This window comes from Somniosus microcephalus, chromosome 1 (assembly GCF_052327205.1).
Source record: "Somniosus microcephalus isolate GS21.2 chromosome 1, FLI_Smic_1.0, whole genome shotgun sequence".
Classification (NCBI taxonomy): Eukaryota; Metazoa; Chordata; class Chondrichthyes; order Squaliformes; family Somniosidae; genus Somniosus; species Somniosus microcephalus.
In genome coordinates, this window is record NC_140987.1 from 158,474,122 (window position 1) to 158,496,661 (window position 22,540).

A 22,540-nucleotide genomic window follows, 5' to 3' on the forward strand; every position below is an offset into this window, starting at 1 on the left:
TTGCAGTTTTCTTCCAGTCCAACTTGCCTGCAATGAGCTCATGTCGCTGGTACGAAGTGGTTATTGAACCAGTGAGAAAATATTCCTCTGGTTACCCATGCTTTCTTGCTCGCATAATAATGCGCAGGTAAATTGCATACACCTTTCAAACATCTCGGATGTTGGCTTTTTCCAATCACTACCAACTTTAACTTGTGTGTGCCTGCAGCATTGGCACACCCAAGAACAGTCAACCTGTCCTTAGCGTCCTTAAAACCTGCTGGTGCACTCTCATCAGCCGTTGTTAATGTTTTTCTAGGAACGTAGCGCCAGAACAGAGCTGTTTCATCAGCATTGTAAATTTGTTCAGGACCGAGGTTTTCATCAGATATTATTTTGGCAAATTCGTCTATGTAATTTTCAGCTGCTTCATGATCAGCAGAAGCTTTTTCACCAGATTTTCAGATATTTTATACCAGGACGCTTCTTAAATTTATGCAGTCAACCTTCTGAATATTCACACTCAACTTCAATGTTCAGTTCTTCATGGTATATTCTAGCTTGTTTCATGACCACCAAACCAGTCAGTGGCACACGTTCACCTCTTCGTTGTCGAATCCACTCAATCAGCACACGGTCAAGATCTTCATTTTTTGCCCTATGCAATGTTTTCCTACTTTTCATTAGTTTATGGTCATCACTGTCAGTGTAAAACTTCAACAACTTGTCTTTGTTTCTTTAAGTCATATATGGTGGTAATTCCCACACCATATTCTTCAGTAAGACGTCGCACAGACACACCACGATCAAGCTTCTGCAATAACTCCACTTTCTGCGATATCGATAATGAGAGATGCTTCCTTCTCTGCTTCTCACTGTTACCCATAGGGTATCTGCTTTTTAGCATATTCACAAATCGCAAAAAACCAAATATCAAAAAAAGAGCAGCAGGCGCACGTGTGACAGCGCTGAGACACAACTGACGCCTCACACCTGCGTGGGTCAAGCATCGGCTGCGTTGGGTCATGTTTTGCGCCACTCGGGTCATGTCGTGCGCACGACTTACGCTCCATGAAAAAACCTTTTGGTTTTCGAAAGTGCGGATAAAGGATAGTCTACTTGTATTGTGATGCTTATTTCCTGAAAAGTATACAATCGATTTTAGACCAGTATATATGCGGATGGATCAGTTTTCCATCAAAGAATCATGCAGAATCATTGAAAATTGGGATGCTGCTGCTACTCCTCAATACTCTAACATCACTAGATTTCTATGTGTAGACGTGAAAATTTACTACCCTGAAATATGCTATTCTGCTCGAGTCAGGTGGTTACTTAAATAACATTGCATACCAAGTTCTGTGTGCTTTTCTATTTCTATATGCTAAAGTAGCTTGCTAAAATCTGATTTATAAATGAATACATGAGCCAAAGAACTGGAAGGTTTCTGGTTCAATCCTCACTGTGCTGAACTATCTAATATTAGCTGGGTGAAAACAGGGACAGTACAATTGTTCCCACTGTCCCTAGGTTATTGAGGTGGAAAGTCAGCTAGGGTTCTCTCTCCTGCTTGCTACCCAGACACCTGCTGAAACTGTATGTAGATATCAGATTGTGATGCCCCAATGATTGAATGGCCTATTGCTATCAAAGAGCATTCGTAGCATTCATAGACCAGGTGACAACTAACATCAATGGAACTATACCCCAGCAAGGAGCCAAAACCTTCAGAAGAGAGAAGTAAAATAGAAAAATAAGAGAAAAATGAAATACATAGTGGGTATACTTAATAAGAAGTTACATGATGTTAAAATACTGTACTTGCACAGTAATTTTGGTGGTATGCTGGCAATTGGAGTTACATCTGTCTAGATTCATAGGCTCCAGTTTTTGTGATCTGTGGTAATTTTATAATACAATTCCATTACTTGAATTGTTTTCATGTGGTGACTGTTTTTTTGCATACCGACTTAATCCACCCCCTACTTCTTCTCTGAAAGTTTAAATCAAAGAAAATAATAGTCACAGGAGCAGGCATAAAATTGGCCACATTGTACAGGTTGTGATGGCTGAAAGTAAATGAAAGGGTGTCACTGCTTTGCTCAAAAGGCCACAGGCTGTAGATAAATTATCTACAATTGATTTATGGAGCTTTTGCTTCAGTTGTCAGGGCGAGGTGAATACTGGATAATCACCAGCCCAAACTGCATTTAAATCTAAAGGGGTTAGGTTGGTATGTGTGCAGAGTATGAAGATCATTGGCTAGAACTATTGAGGCTGAAATCACTATAGATATAAAGTGGTAACTTTATTAAGTTATTTTTCCCTCATCTGCAAATCTCTTGAATATGATCAGGAATATCAATTGCATACATGTGGGAATTAATCACATCTTTTAGAAACATCTCAAAAGGCATATACAATTCATTACTGAAGGTAGAGTGACTTACATAGGCAAACATGAAGCCTTTGTGGACACAGCAAGATCCCACAAACATCAATGAGAAGAATGACCATTTACTGTTGTCAGTGGTGATTTTTTTTTTTTTTTTTATTCGTTCATGGGATGTGGGCGTCGCTGACAAGGCCAGCATTTATTGCCCATCCCTAACTGCCCTTGAGAAGGTGGTGGTGAGCCGCCTTCTTGAACCGCTGCAGTCCATGTGGTGAAGGTACTCCCACGGTGCTGTTAGGGAGGGAGTTCCAGGATTTTGACCCACGACGATGAAGGAACGGCAATATACTTCCAAGACAGGATGTTGTGTGACTCGGAGGGGAACTTGGAGGTGGTGGTGTTCCCATGCGCCTGCTGCCCGTGTCCTTCTAGGTGGTAGAGGTCGTGGGTTTGGGAGGTGCTGCCGAAGAGGAGCCTTGGCAAGTTGCTGCAGTGCATCTTATAGATAGTACACGCTGCAGCCACGGTGCGCTGGTGGTGGAGGGAGTGAATGTTTAAGGCGGTGGATGGGGTGCCAATCAATCGGGCTGCTTGCTTCAAGTGTTGTTGGAGCTGCACTCATCCAAGCAAGTGGAGAGTATTCCATCACACTCCTGACTTGCACCTTGTAGATGATGGAAAGACTTTGGGGAGTCAGGTGAGACACTCGCCGCAGAATACCCAGCCTCTGAACTGCTCTTATTGCCACAGTATTTATGTGGCTGGTCCAGTTAAGTTTCTGGTCAATGGTGACCTCCAGGATATTGATGGTAGGGGATTCGGTGATGGTAATGCCGCTGAATGTCAAGGGACGGTGGTTAGACGCTTGCTCGTTGGAGATAGTCATTGCCTAGCACTTAAGTGGCAGGTAACATTTGTGCCACACATCAGCCCAAGCCTGAATGTCGTTCAGGTCTTGCTGCATGCGGGCATGGATTGCTTCATTAACTGAAGAGTTGCGAATGGCATTGAACACTGCAGTCATCAGCGAACATCCCCATTTCTGACCTTATGATGGAGGGTAAGTCATTGATGAAGTAGCTGAAGATGATTGAGCCGAGGACACTGTTCTGAGGAAGTACTACAGCAATGTCCTGGGGCTGTGATGATTGACCTCCAAACACCACAACCATCATCCTTTGTGCTAGGCATGACTCCAGCCGGTGGAGAGTTCCTCCCCCCCCCCCCCCCACCCCCAACTTCCCCCCCCCCCACCCCCCACACTTCCCCCACCCCCGACCTCCCCCCCCCCCCCCCCCCACTGACTTCAGTTTTACTAGGGCTCCTTGATACCACAATCAGTCAAATGCTGCCTTGATGTCGAGGGCAGTCACTCTCACCTCACCTCCGGAATTCAGCTCTTTTGTCCATGTTTGGACCAAGGCTGTAATAAGGTCGAGAGCCGAGTGGCCCTGGCAGAATCCAAACTGGGGAGGAATGTTGTCCAGAACACTAAATAAACTTTGCCCTCCAAATTAATGCAATGGTATCACATTGAATGTACTTGAAAATATTGAACAATTCCCATCAGTCTCAGAAATAAAATACAAATATTGCTGTGAATGTGGTTCAAGAGAATTGCAGTTGCCTTTATTTTTATGCTCAGTAAAGATATTAAATACCACTAAGATTCTATTAATGATGCAGCTACGCTATTAGTCACTGTTCTCGGCAATACACAATCTGACCCATTTAAAGCTATAAAAAAGGCATTTTGATCATGCATTTTGATATGCAATGAAATTCAACTTGCATTCGCAATTTCCTCAAACTATTTACTCTAAATTCATTTTGAAAAAACATACCTCTCATTTACTCTTAAATTTAAGAGATAGGTATGGTATTGTAGAGGTTGTGTTACTGGACCTGTATCCCAGAGGCCTGAATTAATAATCCAGAGAATGCAAGTTCAAACCCCACCACAGAAGCTTGAAATCAATTGTTTTTAAAAAAACAGAAATAAAGCTATTAAGAGTCAGAGTGACTGTCATAAAAAACCCAACTGGTTCACTGCTGTCCTTTAGGGAAGGAGACCTGCCGCCCTCATTAGTGACTCCAATTATTCCAGGAGTAACTACGACCTGAAGTGGACTAGCAAGCCATTTAGTTGCATGAAACTGCTAGAAAGAAAAAGAATAAAACTGAACTGACTACTCGGCTGTAACCTAGGTATCAAATCAGGACATGACAAAGGGATGCCTCACCCTGTCAATCCTGCAAGGTATTTGACTTCTAGCTCATTGTCCACCCCTCCCATCTCTGCTAATGTTCTTTCAGTCCAGCATCCGGCCTGCTCAAAGCAGCTTGCACCTCTGTGACTAGTGAGTCATCCTTCCTTGTCCTCCTTTTCCTCTCCACAGCTTTCAATACATTTATTTATGCCATTTTCTGTTGTCCAGCTTCTTGAGTCTGCCCTCGTGTGGTTCCAATCCTACCTGCCCCAAATCAGCCAGTGGATCTTCGGCAATGGCTCCAGCACAGTAACCTCAGTTCCCCCAAGGATCTATCTTTAGCCCTCTTTTTTCCTCGTGTATACACTGCCTTGAGGAAACCATTTTCAGGAATGGGGGTTAACTTCCATACACCTGCTCACGGTACCCAGCTCTACTTTTCCACCATTTTCGTTGACCACCTTGTGTTGTCAAACTGCCTGCTGATATTAAGTGAGTCAAAATGTCTTCCAACTGAACAACCGGAAAATCAAAGTCATCATTTTCAGCCACCTGGCATAAACTTTGCTCATTTAAAACAACTTCTATCCCACCTTCTGGCCATGCCTCAGGTTGAATGAAACCTCAGCATTCTGTTTAAGTTGAGTTTCATACTCAATATCCTATCACCAAAATTGCTTACTTCCAGCTCTGCAATATTACCTACCTCTGACCAGATCTCACCCCCACTGCTACCAAAAATCTTATCCAAGCTTTTGTCACCTCTTGATTTGTTTCTTTCGCTAAGGTTCTGCTTGATGGACTTCCATCCCTCTCCTTCCATAATCTCCAACTCATTGAAAACACAACTGCCATATCAAGTCTTGCTCAGCCAGCTTTCCCTCCTTGCAAACCCTACACTGGTTCCTGTTCCCTAAAGTAGTCAATTTAAACACTTTCCTCATTTTAAAATCTCTCCATGGTGTTCCCCTGTCATCTTTGCAACTTCCTCTAGTCTTAGGTCTCCTCATACACCTGGCCTCTAGTTCTGGCCTGCTGTGCATCACCACTCCCTTCAGCTGCCTCAGTCCTCTTCTCTGGGGCAACATTCCTAAACCTTTCTGCTTCTCTGCACCCGGTAAAAACCTTTTTAAACCTCATCTTTCTGACTAAGCTTTTGGTTATCGCTCGTAGCACGGCTTGACATCTGTTCATTTTTTCCTCGCCCCTCTCCATTTCTGTAACCTCCTTCAGCCCTACAACCCTCCGAGAACTTTGCGTTCCTCCAATTCTAGCCTTTTGTGCATCCCTGACTTTCTTCGCCCACCACTGGCGGCATGTCATCAGCTGTCTCGACCCTGAACTCTGGAATTACCTCCCTAAACCTCTGCCCTCCTTGAAAACCCTCCTTAAAACCTACCTCCTTGACAAAGCTTTTAGTCACCTTTCCTAATAACCTTTGGTTCTGTGTCATTTTTTGTCTGATTACGCTTCTGTGAAGCATCAAGATTTTTTACTACATTAAAAGGCGCCATGTGCGAAATCTTTCCAAAGCACAATAACCTGGATGGTGTGGGAAATAGGGGATGAAAACCGTGCTCCACCAACCACAGCACCATACATCATGCTCCAACTCACTGCTTGCAAAATCTGCAATATAATTCTGCATACATACATACATACATACAGTAAAATGCAAGACTTTCATGGTTTCCACTGCATTTGCTTCCAGCAGTGCTCTGAACCACTTAATTAAAAAAAAAATAAAGATACACAACTTTGGAATAAGTTCCTTTTCCCATTCATTTCACAAAAGTATTAGTATGCTCCTGGAGCTGCAATATCAAGACAATTTTATTACACATCTCACATTTTGCTATCTAGTTATTATTCATACAATGGAATGACTGACATGGTGCATATCATGATCTTAGCCAAAATACAGTATGTTTTAATGGTCATCTACACTTAATTTCCATAACATATTGTTAGTTTACTAACATTTAGCAAGAGTTCAATATGAAATAATCGCTGATTAAAAATTACTTATTTAGCCATTACTTCTTGACAGAAAACAATTCAAATTCATTAAGGTTTAAATCACCCAAATTCTGACAAATTCAAATATCTGTCTTCTAGTAAGTAATTTGGCACTCATTCAAATGGATTTTTAAACTGACTATCTTGTCAGACAACAAATTGCTCCTTTTCAAATCATGGTACAATTCATTTTTTTAATTAGAATAATAAAGGCGGTTAAAAGACTGACATGAGATTCTGCTATGCTTGCAAAAAAGAAATACGAAGTTAATTCATAATGTAAACTGTCAAATTATTTTCTGTTTGCAACAATAGACCAGCAGGATCTTGTTCTGTTGACTGTTTTGCCAACTAACAAATCTTTCCTGTTAATAATGTGCTTTACTTAATCAAGTTGAAAACTGTGGAATTGTGGATGATTTAATTAAGTGAAAATTTCAGTATCTGTTTCATTCTCAATCTGTGCAACGAGTAAGCTTTTAGCGGCTGGAGTTTATATTATATGAAAACATCATTGCTTAATTTGTGACATCTCGACTCAGCCATTTCAACTTCATGAGCATTTTAGGACACTTATATTAGTGGTTTTATTTGAAGCAAAATCAAATGAACCATCCTAAAAACATATACATTAGGCCAGTTTTCTATCCCAACCAAACAAAAATAATGCAACTACCTTTCCCACTGTCGCAAAAAATTCACCATCTGGAGACACCTTTAACAGATGGATGGGAGATGCAGTTCTGTAAAAGCAAAATTATTAAGTCTTAAGATATTTGTAAAAGCAAATTAACAACATTCTTAGATAGATCACACCAATCCAAAAGCGAATACCCAAGGTCCGAAATAGTTTTCCTTAACCTAAAATTTCAAAACTAATTTCAAATGTACCTGGGAATCGAGGCAATGAAATGTTGGGCAATAAGGAAGAAAACAAGCAATCATTACAGTGCAAGTAAACAAAGAAATAGCAAAACACCAACAAGGTCAAAGGAATTTCATTCTCACATTTATTAGTTGGTCTATGATGAATAGCACACTCAGTAGGACAAAGTTTCCCCCTATATATTCCATTTAACATATGGAAGAGAGCAAAATATTTTGGGGTATTTTAAAATAAAATAGACCACTTCAGCATCATTTAAATATCTAAGTAATGATTCATATTTGAGCCTGTAGAGTGAATGTAACTGGCTATTCCATCATGAAGCATCACATTTAAGCTCGATCCTGTCCTTGAGCATTATTTACACAGACCATTTTTCAGCAGGCTAAGAATTGGGAGCATTGCTCACTAATTATCCTCCATTCTCGCCAAGAGACACCAATTGTTACATGAATTGTAATCAGCCAATTCAGCACAAAGCAGGGATTGAATCTCTAGCTACCTGATCTACATGCCTCAACACTACAACAGGTGGTATATTTATTCAGTGAGGGTGAAAAAGGAGGATAATGAAAAAGAGAGAAAACTTAAAAAACACAAGTAGGAAATTCAAATGCAAAGAATTTATATAGCTATTTTAAATACAAGTCACCAAGGGCTATAAATAAGGTCACACAGGCTTGGAAACATAAACATCGATCAGACAGAAACTATTACTGTCATAGTTAACGCAATAAACTAAAGCAGCAATAACTAGATGCAACAATTTTCCCTCCAGAAACGTGAACCAATTTGGCCCTCTGCAAGTGAACAAGAGTTCCTCCTAATGTTCTTCTGTTATTCTTCCTCTCCTGCAGCTTGAGTCATATGTCCTGCCCAAATAGCTATTTCTCTGGCAAGAGGCTGGACAGTGATTGCCAGAAGCCAGTAGCAAACAGGAGCAGGAACCTTGACTGATATTTTCCCCCTTCCTTTGACCACAGAAAAAATATTTATAGTACCCACCTTGGCTGAGAGCAGCTGGGACCTTCCTGCTCTCCATGACTTTGGACTACACCATGCATTGCATTTATCTACCGAGTCACCTGAGAATGTTGATCATGTTTCTATACCATTTCTAACAATATCTCTCCATTATATTGCCAGCATTTTTATTCAAACCTGAAATGTTCTACACATTAATGGAGGTATTGTAAAACGGGTATGACAAACGACACACAAAAGATAAATATATACAACACTAGTAGGTATCCTGTGGTGTTGCTCAGTGAGTCAGAGGTTTATAACAACAGAAGTGCTATCGGGCCTCACTGTCCTCTGTCAAAACTGCTCGCTATTCCAAGATCATCCTGGAGAACAAAGTTAACCCTCAGCTTCTTTTCTTCCCACCAACCAGCTCCTTAAATCCCTCTTCCCTACTCGCTCTAGCCTCAACCCCAATAAGCACGAGGAGCTTATTGACTTCTTTGTCACAAAAACGGATAACATCCATTTAGCGGCCTCTACTGCATCCCCCCTTCCTCTTGCCCATCAAGCCTAACCTGCCCTAGCTCTGAACCCAAGTCTATCTCCAGTTTCTCTCCCATCTCACTCACCCAACTCTTGTCCACAAGATCCTGGACTTCTTACTAGCTGCATTGTGGGTAGGTGTCTCTCCTCAGTTACTGCTCCCTCCCTTTCAAAACTGCCGTCATTACCTATCTCCTCAAAAACACACTCTCGACCCCTCCGTCCTTGTAAACTACTGCTCAGCTCAAACCTCTATTTCCTCTCCAAAGTCCCTGAACTTGCAGCTGCCTCCCAAATCGGTGCCCACCTTAACTACAATTCCATGTTTGAATTGTTACAATCAGATTTCCATCCCTGCTACAGCAGTGAAACAGTTGTGAACCAAAGTCACAAAAAGACATACTCCGTGATGTGACCACGGTGCATTACTTCTCCTCGTCTTCTTTGACACGGTCGACCACACCACCTTCCTCCAATAGTTTTCTTCCGTTCAGCTAAGTGGGATTGCCCTCGCTTGGTTCCATTGTTACCTATTGAATTGTTCCAAGAGCATCTCCAACAATGGCCCCTGCACCGTTTCCTCCATGGTTCCCCAAGGATCTATCCTTGGCTGCCTCCTCCTCTTTATTTACATGCTGCTACTTGGGTGACATCTGCAGACATGAAGTCAACTTCCACATGTACGTTGACAACACCCAGCTCTACCTCTCGTTTTGAACACTGGGAAGACTGAAGCCATCATTTTTGGGCTCCACTAAAAACTCGGTACCCTCGCCACCAATAATCATTTCCTCCCTGGCCATCATCTCAGGCTGAATGAGAATGTCAGCAATCTTGGCGTCCTATTTGACCATGAACTGAGCTTATGACCTCATATACTCTCCATTGCAAAGACCACCGACTTCCACGTCCAAAACAGTGCCTGCCTCTGCTTGTGTCTCAGGCCATCTGTCGCCGAAACCCTCATCCATGCCGTTGTGACCTTTAGACTTGACTACTACAATACTCTCCTGGCTGGCTTGCCATCCTCCACCTTTTAAACTTCAACTCATCCAAAATTCTGCTGCCCGTATACTTTCCTGCAAGTCCCTCTCACCAATCACTCCTGTTCTTACTGACCTACATGTAGTATTATCTGGGATACTTATCACTGGGTTCCAACGATCTGGTAGTATTGGAATACACGCTTAGGGTTTACCATCATTAGGAAATAGGTTCTGGAATCTGCGAGCATGGAGGAGCTAGGAGCAAAGTCTAGTAGTATTGGCTTCTGGAGGCCCTATATCTGCTCTCCTGCTGTGACTTCCACTCTCTGCTGGGCTGGTTTCATACTCACTTTTCAGCTTGGTCTTAACCTGCTCCAGACCAGTTACTTATTACTCAACGTCTTTTACTCCCTGCTGGACCCTGCCTTGTTCAGTTCATAGCTGGCTCGGATTTGCTCCATCACTATTTTCTGACCGGTTCTCCTTGCTCCGTATGCTGCCCTGCTTCTTGGATCATCTTCCTCAGTCCATGGGTCTATTGGATAACTCTTCATCCTCTTCTGGCTCCCCAGTCTTCACTGCTCTTGCACCTGGATTTTTTTTCATTTGCATCACAGCTCCCTACTGGTCCATGAATCTATCTAATGGCCCAGATTTTTCAGTAGGAATAACAGTGAGACCATCAGTGCTCACCGTTATTAAAGAGTAAATCGGACAGCAACTTCTGGCGACTGCACATGCGCAGTTAAATGCAGAACAGGAAGTTGCTGTCAGAGTTGCCCTGCTCCACCGGAAACTTCGCTAAACCGGTGTCTCACCCAGAAACTTGCCATTGAAACACATGGAACGTGTGAAGTTGCAGTACTTACTAGATACCCTATAAATTCGCTAGAAAGAGTGAAGGCTTGTCCATTCTAGTGTAGTACATTTTTAACGGTGTGATAAGTCTTAATTACTGCCAAACAACCTCTTTGGCACTAAAAATGTACTTTTATAAGTGTGGGGTCTCCTTCCTTCAAATTTTAATTATTGTTGGAGATTTTAAAAATTAAAAACTTTTCCTTTCTTTCTCTTTTAATCCCATCTTTCTTTCCCTCTATTTCACTCTGTACATGCTTTGGCATTCAATTAAATATTCCAACTTAAACCTCCTGGTTTAGACTCTGCGCTGCTCATTTAGAATTCTTCAATCTGATTGAAGAACGACATACACATTTGCTTGCCCTTTTCATACAGGTCCCAGATCCCCTGTAGACAGCGTGGCACCAAAATGGATTTCTAATTACCACAAGTTCCAGTGCAAAAGCCCACAAAGACTGTGGGCAAATGCAAGTGTAATGAACGGCTGGCGGCATTCGTTCGTCACTGATGGCAAAATCTGGGCCATTATTACCCGATGTCATCTGCTCAATGCCTGAATCAACCTCTGCTGGTTCATGGTCGACTATTTCTCCATCAGTCTCTTAATCCAGTGGATTTCTGGGTTTTAATTCAGTGTCTCACCTGACCAACTGATACCCGTATTGGTTTCGTATCCACCTCGTCCCCTACCATCTCTGAATCAGTTCTCTGCTTGCTGACTGGTTGGGTGCTTTAAGCTCTTACTTACACCACCTACAAGTGGAGATTATTCAACTGCTACCAGCTGGCTTTGTCGTTATCTAATTTTTGGACTGTAAGTTATAATCTCAAGTTTCATGCTTCCCTTGTGAGCTCAGCTTGGTTGCCACTCAGACCCAAGCCTACAACTACTATTGTCCTTCTTTGCCCTTCCTTGGGCTTTGCCCTTCCATCGTCTCCTCTTCCCTTCATCCAACCATACCACTTTTTAAACACTGCTTTCTCCAAAATAACTCTCCCTCAATCCATTTCCAATCTTTCAATATTCCTTTGCCTCCCTAGACTCGACTCCCATGAATGAGCCCACAGCTTCTTCAGTTATACTCCATCTGTCCCACTGGGGCAACGACCACTGCTTTTGCATGAACAGTAATCCGAATTACCCCATCCTGCACTCCTGTTGTCCATCTTGTCCAGCATATTTACAGTGATTTGAGTCATTCAACAAACCTCAATGGGTATCTGCTTACATTGGGAATTCTCAATGTAAATGTTTATATAGGCAGATTCAATGCTAAATGTTGACAGACAAGTGTTAAATCAAAAAAAGACAAAATGAAATAAGGTTTGTGGGCAGGAAAAATGCACATATATAGGATTTTGAATAATATTCTAATAGAATTCCCACTGTGTGCTCAGTGAGTCAGAGGATACGTGGTTTTAGAACAAGGGGGGTATTTATGCTAGGAGGGACAACTCGGGGCCAGTGATTTACAGTGACTGAATAAGTCAAATTGAATTTTTATTAAACAGTGCTCTCGGATTTTTGCTGGTGCTTTGGGTTTGAATTCCACAACTTTGTTCATTCTTCTGTGAAACTCTCAAAAGGTTGTGTACGGAGCAGCCAACACCAATGAAATAGCACGACAGTCTTGAGTTCTTGGGTGAGCAACAAGCTAGGCTTTATTTTTTATACAGGTCCAAATGACGTTCCATAAAACTACAGTAGCAGTATTTTAGCATATATATTAATCTTAAATATTCATGGTAATTACAAGATTTTGTGTTTCCTGATAAATTCCTGTCCAACATTCAATACATTTATTTCCTGCCATTCCTTCCTCCAAAAAATGTAATACTGCAATTGAAATATTTAGTGGTCTGATATTTAGTATTCTAAATTATTATAATTATCTGCCGATAGTAGATAATTGTGAGTGAGTGTGAGTGTGTAAAGAATTAAGCAGTTTCATTTAAGTATAGTGTTGTGATTTCGTTTGCTTTATTATTAACTAGCAGGGTAGCCCGGCGTTGCCAGAGCAATTTTGGGCCGCGCGGTGTCCGTGACCCTGTCTGTCCCCCCCCCTGGTCTCCCTGTGCGGTCCTCTCCCTCCCCTCTCCCTGTCTAGCGCCCGAGGCCCGGTGCCGTTGTGATAGCGGCCGCGCGGCGCCTAGTGGTTGAGGCGCGGCCGGGCTGTCGGGCTGAGACGGACCGGAGCTGAGCTCCCCCGCGGATCGCGCGGCTGACGGCCGGCCGCTGCAGCTCCCCCGACCGCTGTGTGTGTCGGGCCGAGCGGTTGCGAGGCACAGCCCAAGTGAGCCCAACTTACCTGCCGCTCCGGCAGGGCGGGAGCCGGAATGTGGGGGTTTGTTTTGGTGCTGCTGTCCCTGTGGGGATGGAAAAAATGGCGGCGAAGTTTAGGGAGAGTGGAGGATTAGGACCCGCCCGTGATGCACTGATTGGTCAGGTGAGTGAACTGTAGGATTGGTCAAGCAGGACGTCAGTCAACGCTAATGACAGGTAGGATTTTTGAACATTTTTTGTATATTGTCCTAACAATTTTTGTGTGACGAGAAAGTAAATACGCCTACGAGAGTCCCCTAATGATAAGCTTTCTTTTGATATAACATGTGTAGGTACGCTCTATAACTTTCAGACAGACAGACAGAGACAGACAGAGACAGACATATATATATATATATAGATAGATAGATAGAGAGATATAAATAAAGATAAATAGATAGATGGATGCAGTTTTATATATATAGATGCAGTATATAAACATTCTACAAGCCTATTTCTTCATGCATTTTATGACACACATGCTTAATAGATCGAAGGGCTGTGCATAATGTTCTTAGTGCCTTGGGGCCCAAAATTTTTTAATCTGGCTATTACATTGCATTTTACAATGCGAAATTGCAACATAGAAAGTAAGATTTGTGGACACGCTATATGCAAGACTTATTGACCCAGAACTTCGGGTCTCCACGGGTGAGTACGCACAGGATACTCACCCGTAAGCCCAATGGAACTGCCGGTTTCCTGCATGCGCGGGAAACCGGCACTTCCGTTCCCCTGAACGAAGGGGTTCAGAGTTCGAACGCGTGTGCATCGAACTTATTATTTATTTTTTTTGCAGATTTTCCCGGGAGGGTAAGTCTGCAGAAGTTACACATTTAAAAAGCGGTCGTAAGGCCTACTTTTTACAAGGTAAGTGGTGAATTAATTAAAATTAAAACATTTTTTCCACAGGTTTATTATTTTTAAATACTTTAAAAGGTAAGTTTATTTTTAGCCCCGTTAGGAAATAAAATTAATTTTTTTCAAAAATTCAAATTATTGTTTAAAATAGTTATTTCATGTAATTTAGTTTATTTTAAAAGTGATTTAAAAAAAAATGTATTTGAACATTTAGTGATGTTTTGGGGCCCGTAGTATTTATAAGTTTTGACAGCTCTTCCTGTCAAACTTATGAATGGGCATTTCCCTGCTCCGATTGGCTCCCCATGGCCGTGATCCCAGGGGACGCATCGAACTAACTGCGCCCCTGGGATACGCAAGCACTGCGCGTTGGCAATTGGAGCAGGCCCAGGATCGGAATTCCACAGGGGCCCACAGCTCAACGGCCAGCGCGCAAGGTAAGTGCAGGTCGGGAGCTTACATCCGCGGGAAGCCCCCGACCCGAATTTCTGGGCCATTATATTTGGATAGATGTGCACTGTTGTCGGTGTTGATGTGCATTACCTATTTATTCCATTAACTTGAGCAATATATACTGCAGATGATTATAGAATGTCCCACAGTTATGCACAACAATAAAGCAAACCTACAGGACAAATATTAAAAAGCATTAGATTACACAAAAGATTTTTTTTAAATGGATGCATTTAAACACATTGCTGGTTTTGTGATACACATCACTGCCAATGTAAATCAATGCCTCTGAGCCTGGTAATGGGAATGCAGGAGGGGACTGGGATTAATTAGTGCCATTACTGGGCTTGGAAAACTAGACCGAGCCTTTGGTTTTGCTACTGGGGACAAACTTGACAATATGGGACTGCAAATAATGCTGTGGCAGATCCTATTATATTAGGTAAATCAGTGAACCATTATAGCTTTATTACTGTGTGACGTAACATCTTTGTGTTACTGTGATATTTTGTACTAGGTACAATGTACCTTTTTTAAAAAAAACTCGATTTATATTTGTTGCTTGAATACAGCATCAACTTCAATACCGAATTTTTGTTCATTTTAATTTAACAATCACTTGCTACATTCAGTTCTTCCCAAGGCATTTATTTGAATCTGTTTAATTTTGCTTTTGTAATTCAGTGTTCAGCACTAATAAATGCAAAGATTCCAAGAAATAATGGAATTGTTGAAAACAGTCAAAATTAAAATCAGCAAATATGTATTATTTTCTAATCATGAATGCCTAGAGTTTACCTTCAATATCTGAATTCTCTAAAATGTGATTTTTATTTAAATTTTGAATTAGAAATGTTAAAGATAATTGAAATAATGTTCTAAAGAATTGCATTTATTCCTGAATATTTCAAAGGAAATCCTTCCCACTAGAAACAGAAATGTACTTAAGTCCCAAGAGTGATGCCGAATTTAAACTTATGAATGTTGAACACTAATAAAAGAAAATTAATGAGTATATCTGTAGATCAAGCTATGTATATGCATATTAACAGTAAAAGGGTTGTCAGGAGCAGCGGGGCCAATTAGGGACCAAAATGGAGATGTATTGGTAGAGGCAGAAGGCATGGCTGAGGTACTAAGTGAGTACTCTGTATCGGTGTTAACCAAGGAAGGGGACTTTGCCAAAGCTACGGTAAGAACATAAGAACATAAGAAATAGGAGCAGGAGTAGGCCAATCGGCCCCTCGAACCTGCTCCGCCATTCAATAAGATCATGGCTGATCTGATCCTAACCGCCAATCTACTATCACAGAACCATCTCCTAAATCTAACAGAATTAGACACATGAAATAGGAGCAGGATCAGGCTACACGGCCCCTGGGCCCGCTCCGCTACCCACAGGGCCATGACCGATCCGAACCTAGACTCATGTCCAAATTCCTGCCCGCTCCCCATAACCCTTTATTCCCTTTACTTCTAGGAAACTGTCTATTTCTGTTTTAAATTTATGTAATGATGTAGCTTCTACAGCTTTTTGGGGCAGCATATTCCATGGACCTACCACCCTCTGAGCGAAGTAGTTCCTCCTCCTCTCAGTTTTGAAAGAGCAGCCCCTTATTCTAAGACTATGCCCCCTAGTTCTAGTTTCACCCATCATCGGGAACATCTTCCCCGCATCCACCGAATCCAACACCTTCACAATCTTATATGTTTCAATAAGATCGCCTCTCATTCTTCTGAACTCCAATGAGTAGAGTCCCAATCTACTCAACCTCTCCTCATATGTGCATCCCCTCATCCCCGGGATTAACCGAGTGAACCTTCTTTGTACTGACTCGAGAGCAAGTATGTCTTTTCTTAAGTATGGACACCAAAACTGTATGCAGTATTCCAGGTGCGGTCTCACCAATACCTTGTACAACTGAAGCAATACCTCCCTATTTTTATATTCTATCCCACTAGCAATGAAAGCCAACATTCCATTGGCCTTCTTAATCACTTGCTGCACCTGCATACTAACCTTTTGAGTTTTGTGCACCAGGACCCCCAGATCCCTTTGTACTTCAGTACTTTCCAGTTTCTTGCCATTAAAATAACAACTTGCTCTACGATTTTTCCTGCCAAAGTGCATAACCTCACTTTCCAGTATTGTATTCCATCTGCCAAATCTCTGCCCACTTACTTAGCCTGTCTATGTCCCCTTGCAGGTTTTTATGTCCTCCTCACTCACTACTTTCCCTCCCATCTTAGTATCATCTGCAAACTTTGATATGTTACACTCAGTTCTCCCCCCCCCCCTCCAAATCGTTATAGATTCTAAAGAGTTGGGGACCCAGCACTGACCCCTGTGGAACACCACTAGTTACTGATTGCCAGTCCGAGAATGAACCATTTATCCCAACTCTCTGCCTTCTGTTAGATAGCCAATCCTCTATCCATGCCCGAATATTACCTCCAATCCCGTGATTTTTTATCTTAAGCAATAATCTTGTGTGGCACCTTGTCAAATGCCTTTTTGGAAGTCTAAATACACGACGTCCACTGGTTCCCCTTTATCCACCCTATATGTTACTTCCTCAAAGAATTCCAGCAAATTTGTCAAACATGACTTCCCCTTCATAAAACCATGCTGACTTTGTCCTATTAAATTATGATTATCCAAATGTCCTGTTACTGTCTCCTTAATAATGGACTCCAATATTTTACCTACCACAGATGTTAGGCTAACCGGTGTATAGTTTCCAGCCTTCTGTCTACTGCCCTTTTTAAATAAGGGCGTTACATTAGCAGTTTTCCAGTCTGCCGGGACCTTTGCCGAGTCCAGGGAGTTTTGGAAAATTATTACCAATGCATCCACAATCCCTACCGCCACTTCCCTCAAGACCCTAGGATGTAAGCCATCAGGTCCAGGTGATTTATCCGCCTTGAGTCCCATTATTTTACCGAGTACCACTTCCTTAGTGATTTTGATCGTGTTTAGCTCCTCCCCCCCGTTTGCCCAGTGTTGGGATATTCTTAGTGTCTTCTACTGTAAAGACTGATACAAAATATTCATTCAGTGTTTTTGCCGTCTCCATATTTCCCACCATTAATTTCCCGGTCTCATCCTCTAAGGGACCAACATTTACTTTAGCCACCCTTTTTCTTTTTATATAACTATAAAAACTCTTACTATCTGTTTTTATATTTTTTGCTAATTTACTTTCATAATCTATCTTCCCTTTCTTAATCAATCTTTTTGTTATTTTTTGCTGTCTTTTAAAGTTTTCCCAATCCTCTATCCTCCCACTAGATTTGGCTACCTTATATGCCCTTGTTTTTAGTCGAATACTATCCTTAATTTCTTTACTTAGCCACGGATGGCTGTCTTTTCTTTTACACCCTTTTCTTCTCAGTGGAATATATATTTTTTGGAAGTTGTAAAATAACTCCTTAAATGTACACCACTGATCATGTATCGTCTTACCCTTTAATCTATTTTCCCAATCCACTCTACTCAATTCCGCTCTCATACCTTCATAGTCTCCTTTATTCAAGCTTAGCACGCTTGTTTGAGATCCAGTCTTCTCACCCTCTAATTGAATATGGAATTCAACCATGTTATGGTCACTCATTCCAAGGGGATCCTTTACTAGGACATTTTTAATTAATCCTGTCTCGTTACACAGGACCAGATCTAAGGTTGCTTGCCTCCTGGTCGGTTCAGTTACATACTGCTCAAGAAACCCATCCCTAATACACTCAATGAACTCATCCTCAAGGCAGCCCTGCCCAATTTGATTTGTCCAATTAATATGATAGTTAAAATCCCCCATAAATTATAGATGCTCCCTTATTACAAGCCTCAACTATTTCCTGATTGATACTCTGTCCAACAGAGTTGCAACTGTTCGGAGGCCTATAGACTACACCCACTCGTGTTTTTTTCCCCCTTATTATTCCTTACCTCCACCCAAACTGTTTCATTATCCTGATCTTTTGACCCAATATCATTTCTCTGTATTACACTGATTCCTTCCTTTATTAACATAGCCACCCCACCTCCCCTTCCTTCCTGCCTGTCCTTCCTGATCGTTAAATAACCTGGTATTTTTAATTCCCAGGCATTGTCACCCTGCAGCCATGTTTCTGCAAGGAGGTTGCTGAGATACTTGAGATAAAAATAGATAAAGAGGTGGTACTAGAAAGGCTGGCGGTATTTAAAGTGGGTATGTCTCCCAGTCCGATGGGATGCATCCTAAGTTGCGGAGGGAAGTAAGGGTAGAAATTGCTGGCCACAATCATCCAATCCTTCTTAGATACAGGGGTGGTACCAGAGGACTGAAGAATTGCAAATGTTACACCCTTGTTCAAAAAAGGAGAGAAGGATAAACTTGGCAATTACAGGCCAGTCAGTTTAACGTTGATGGTGGGGAAACTTGCGGAAACAATAATCTGGGAGAAAATTAACAGCCACTTTAACAAGTATATGGACAGATAAATGACAGCCAGAAAGGAGTTAAGGACAAATCGTGTTTGACTAACTTGATTTGAGTTTTTTGATGAGATAACAGAGAGGGTGGATGAGGGCAGTACATTGATGTTGTGTATGGTCTTTCAAAAGGTGTTTGATAAAGTATCACATAATAGGCTTGTTAGCAAAATTGAAGCCCATGGGATAAAAGGGGTAGTAGCAACATGAATACAAAATTGGCTATGGGATAGAAACAGAGAGTTGTGGTGAATGGCTGTTTTTCGGACTGGAGGGAGGTATACAGTGGGGCTCCCCAGGGTTCAGTACTAGCACCACTGCTATTTTTGATCTACATTAATGACTTGGACGTTACAGGGCACAACTTCAAAATTTGCAGATGACACAAAACTTGGAAGTGTAGTAAACAGTGAGGAAGATAGTAATGGACTTCAAGAGGACAGACAGGCTGGTGGAATGAGTGGACACATGGGAGATTAAATCCAACACAGAAAAGTGTGAGGTGATACATTTTGGTACAAAGAATGAGGAGGGACAATATAAACTAAATGGTACCATTTTAAAGGGGGTGCAAGAACCTGGGGGTGTTTGTGCACAAATCTTTGAAGGTGGCAGGACAAGTTGAGAAGGCCGTTATGGGATCCTTGGCTTTATTAATGGAGGCATTGAGTACAAAAGCCAGAAAATTATGCTAAACCTATATAAAACACTAGTTCGGCACAGCTGGAGTGTTGTGTCCAATTCTGGGTACCACACTTTAGGGAGGATGTGAATTCTTTGGAGAGGGTACAGAAGAGATTTACAAGAATGGTTCCAGGGATGAGGGATTACAATTAAGTGGATAGACTGAAGAATCTGGGGTTGTTCTCCTTAGAGCAGAGAAGGCTAAGAGGAGATTTGAGAGAGGTGTTTAAAATCATTAAGCATTTGGATAGAATAAAAAGAGAGAGAAACTGTTTCCATTAGCCGAAGGTCCGATAACCAGAGGGCACAGATTTGAAGGGATTGGCAAAAGTACCAGAGACAACACGAGGGAACACTTTTTTTTTATATACACAGCAAGTTATTATGATCTGGAATACACTGCCTGAAAGGGATGGTGGAACTAGATTCAATAGTAGCATTCAAGAGAATTGGATAAACACCTGAAGGGAAAAAAATTACAAGGCTATGGGGAAGAGCAGGGGAGTGGGGTGAATTGGATAGCTCTACCAAAGAGGCATAATGGGCTGAATGGCCTCCTTCTGTGCTGTACTATTTTATGGTTCGAATCCGGCCTTGGGCGACTGTCTGTGTGGAGTTTGCACATTCTCCCCGTGTTTGCATGGGTTTCCTCCGGGTGCTCCGGTTTCCTCCCACAGTCCAAAGATGTGCAGGTTAGGTTGATTGGCTATGATAAATTGACCCTTAGTGTTAGGGGGATTAAATACGTGGGGTTATGGGGATAGGGTGGGATATGTGTTGGTTTAGGGGTTACGGGGATCGGGTGGGATATGTGTCGGTGCAGGCTCGATGGGCCGAAATGGCCTCTATCTGCACTGTGGGGTTTCTGTGATTTCTGTGATTATGTAACCATTCTATGATTCTAACTCTTCAATAAGGAATTCAATTTTAACAATAGCATTCATTTTCTAAGAAATGCTTTGTTGTATCCGTGTGTTAATGGAGACACGGAATGCAGGAGTTGGTTTAACAGGTGTTTACTGAACAAAGTCCGGAGGTGAACTAAAAGATACAAGACACTATACAGGCTTATATAGCCCGAGTGGCCACCGGCATTACAGTACACAGGGGCTCTTAAAGGCACATACACCACATACTTTACCTTACATTATACAGCTAATAGTGCTTCTCAACAGGTTACAATTTAGAACCAAAGTCTTGAAAACAGAACTTGCATCCAACTAATGAAAGCTATAATGCTCCCTTACTTAGACTCCCAGATACATCGCCAATCAGCAACTTCATTTGGATCTGTCTCATCTGTAGTTTCCTCTTCATTAATATTCATTTCCAGATTCCCATTGGACCAAAGCTGTAAAGAACTGGAACCCGTCAAGAGACGAATTCCTAGAATGGAAAAATGTCTGTTACTTTAGTGGCTGTTTATCATTCAGTCCTCATCAAAGCTGACCTCAGTGCAATCTGCTGAAAGGTTTGACTTAAAAAATTGACAAACTAGTGAAACAGAACAAAAGTTGCATCATAGCATTGTGCCATAGAATGCTAGGGATGCAGATTTCCCACTTGATAATTTCTTAACCTGGGCAAAGTTGTCTTGAAAGAGGCTGTGAACTTGACAATTTACCAAAAGGGAAGGAGTACGGCTTAGTATTTTCACTTGTACCCTCCGACACATCCCTCAGTGGACAGTTAAGAGTAAAGGCTTAAATACACCACCCTTCGTCATAGTTGGAAAATTGTGTGCATGTTATGGGCATCCAAAAGCAGGAAAATAACAAATGGAAGAGGGGAAAAGCAAGCAAGGAAGAGAGGAAGGAATGAAGTAAGAGGAAGGATGGAAGTAAGTAAAAGAGGAAGGGAAAAAGGATGGAAAAAGGAGAAAAGAAAGAAAATAAAAAAGTGAAAAAAGTAAGGAGTGAAAATGTAAAAAGGGAAAAAAAGTAATGAATGAAAAAGGAAAAGTGGGATAAAGAAAAATGAACAAAGGAAAATGGGAAGGAAGGATGGATGTGGGAGAGGAAGGAAGTGAAGAGAGGAGGAAGGAAGGAAGTGGAAAGAGGAAGGAAGGAAGAAGGAAGAAAGGAAGGAAAATTATTGAAAATAAGAGTGCTGCCTATTTTGTTGATTAACTTAAAATGGGACCCAACTTTAAATTTCAACAATGAATTGGTTCTCCACACATCTTGTGGGTGTAATATCGAATCTGATTATACATCTAGATTTAAACTATCCAAGGAATGCAAAAGGTAACGCCACCCCCCACCCCGGCTTCTCTTCTCCACTACAAACAGTCTTCTTAAACCCCTCTCCCCTGCCTCCTTCACCCTCACCTCCAACAAATGTGAGGGGCTCATGGCCGCCTTTGTCACCAAGATTGAGACCATCCATCAGTTGCCTCTGTCGCTTCTCTCCCTTCGCCTAGCCCACTGGGCCAAAGTTCCCCTAAGGTCCCCCCCTACCCTAACCCTGAACTCACATCTTTCTCTAGTTTCCCTCCCATCACCTCTCGTGCCCTCTCCAAGCTCATCTTGTCCATGAGACCCACCTCCTGCTTCCTCAAACCTATTTCCACCAAACTTCTGACTACCCATCGTCCCTTCCTAGCCCCCATGTTAGCTGATATTGTTAATGATTCTCTCTCCTCAGGTACTGTCCCCCTACCCTTCAGATCTGCAATCATCAACCAAGTCCTCAAAAAACCCACCCTTGACCCCTCTGTCCTTGCAAACTATGCCTCACCTCCAAACTCCCTTTCCTCTGCAAAGTCCTTGAATTTGTTGTCGCCTCCCAAATCCGTGGCCATCTTTCCCGGAAGTCCATGTTTGAATCCCTCCAATCAGGTTTCCACCCCTGCCACAGTACTGAAATGGCTCTCAAAGTCACAAGTAACATCCTATGTGACT

The 22,540-nt window shown here is 42.0% G+C and overlaps 1 protein-coding gene across 5 annotated transcripts in view; it reads right to left on the bottom strand.

The window, feature by feature from the left end:
- The window catches only part of dmxl1 (Dmx like 1), a 228,418-nt gene that overhangs the window by 163,449 nt on the left and 42,429 nt on the right, over positions 1-22,540 (bottom strand). For all 5 annotated transcript variants that reach the window (XM_085987007.1, XM_085986999.1, XM_085986990.1 and 2 more), the window contains exons 5-6: positions 20,885-21,023; positions 7,280-7,346 (exon numbers count right to left, since the gene is read on the bottom strand). In XM_085987007.1, coding sequence (XP_085843133.1) covers positions 7,280-7,346; positions 20,885-21,023 — 206 coding nt within the window. The remainder of the gene's footprint in view (positions 1-7,279; positions 7,347-20,884; positions 21,024-22,540) is intronic.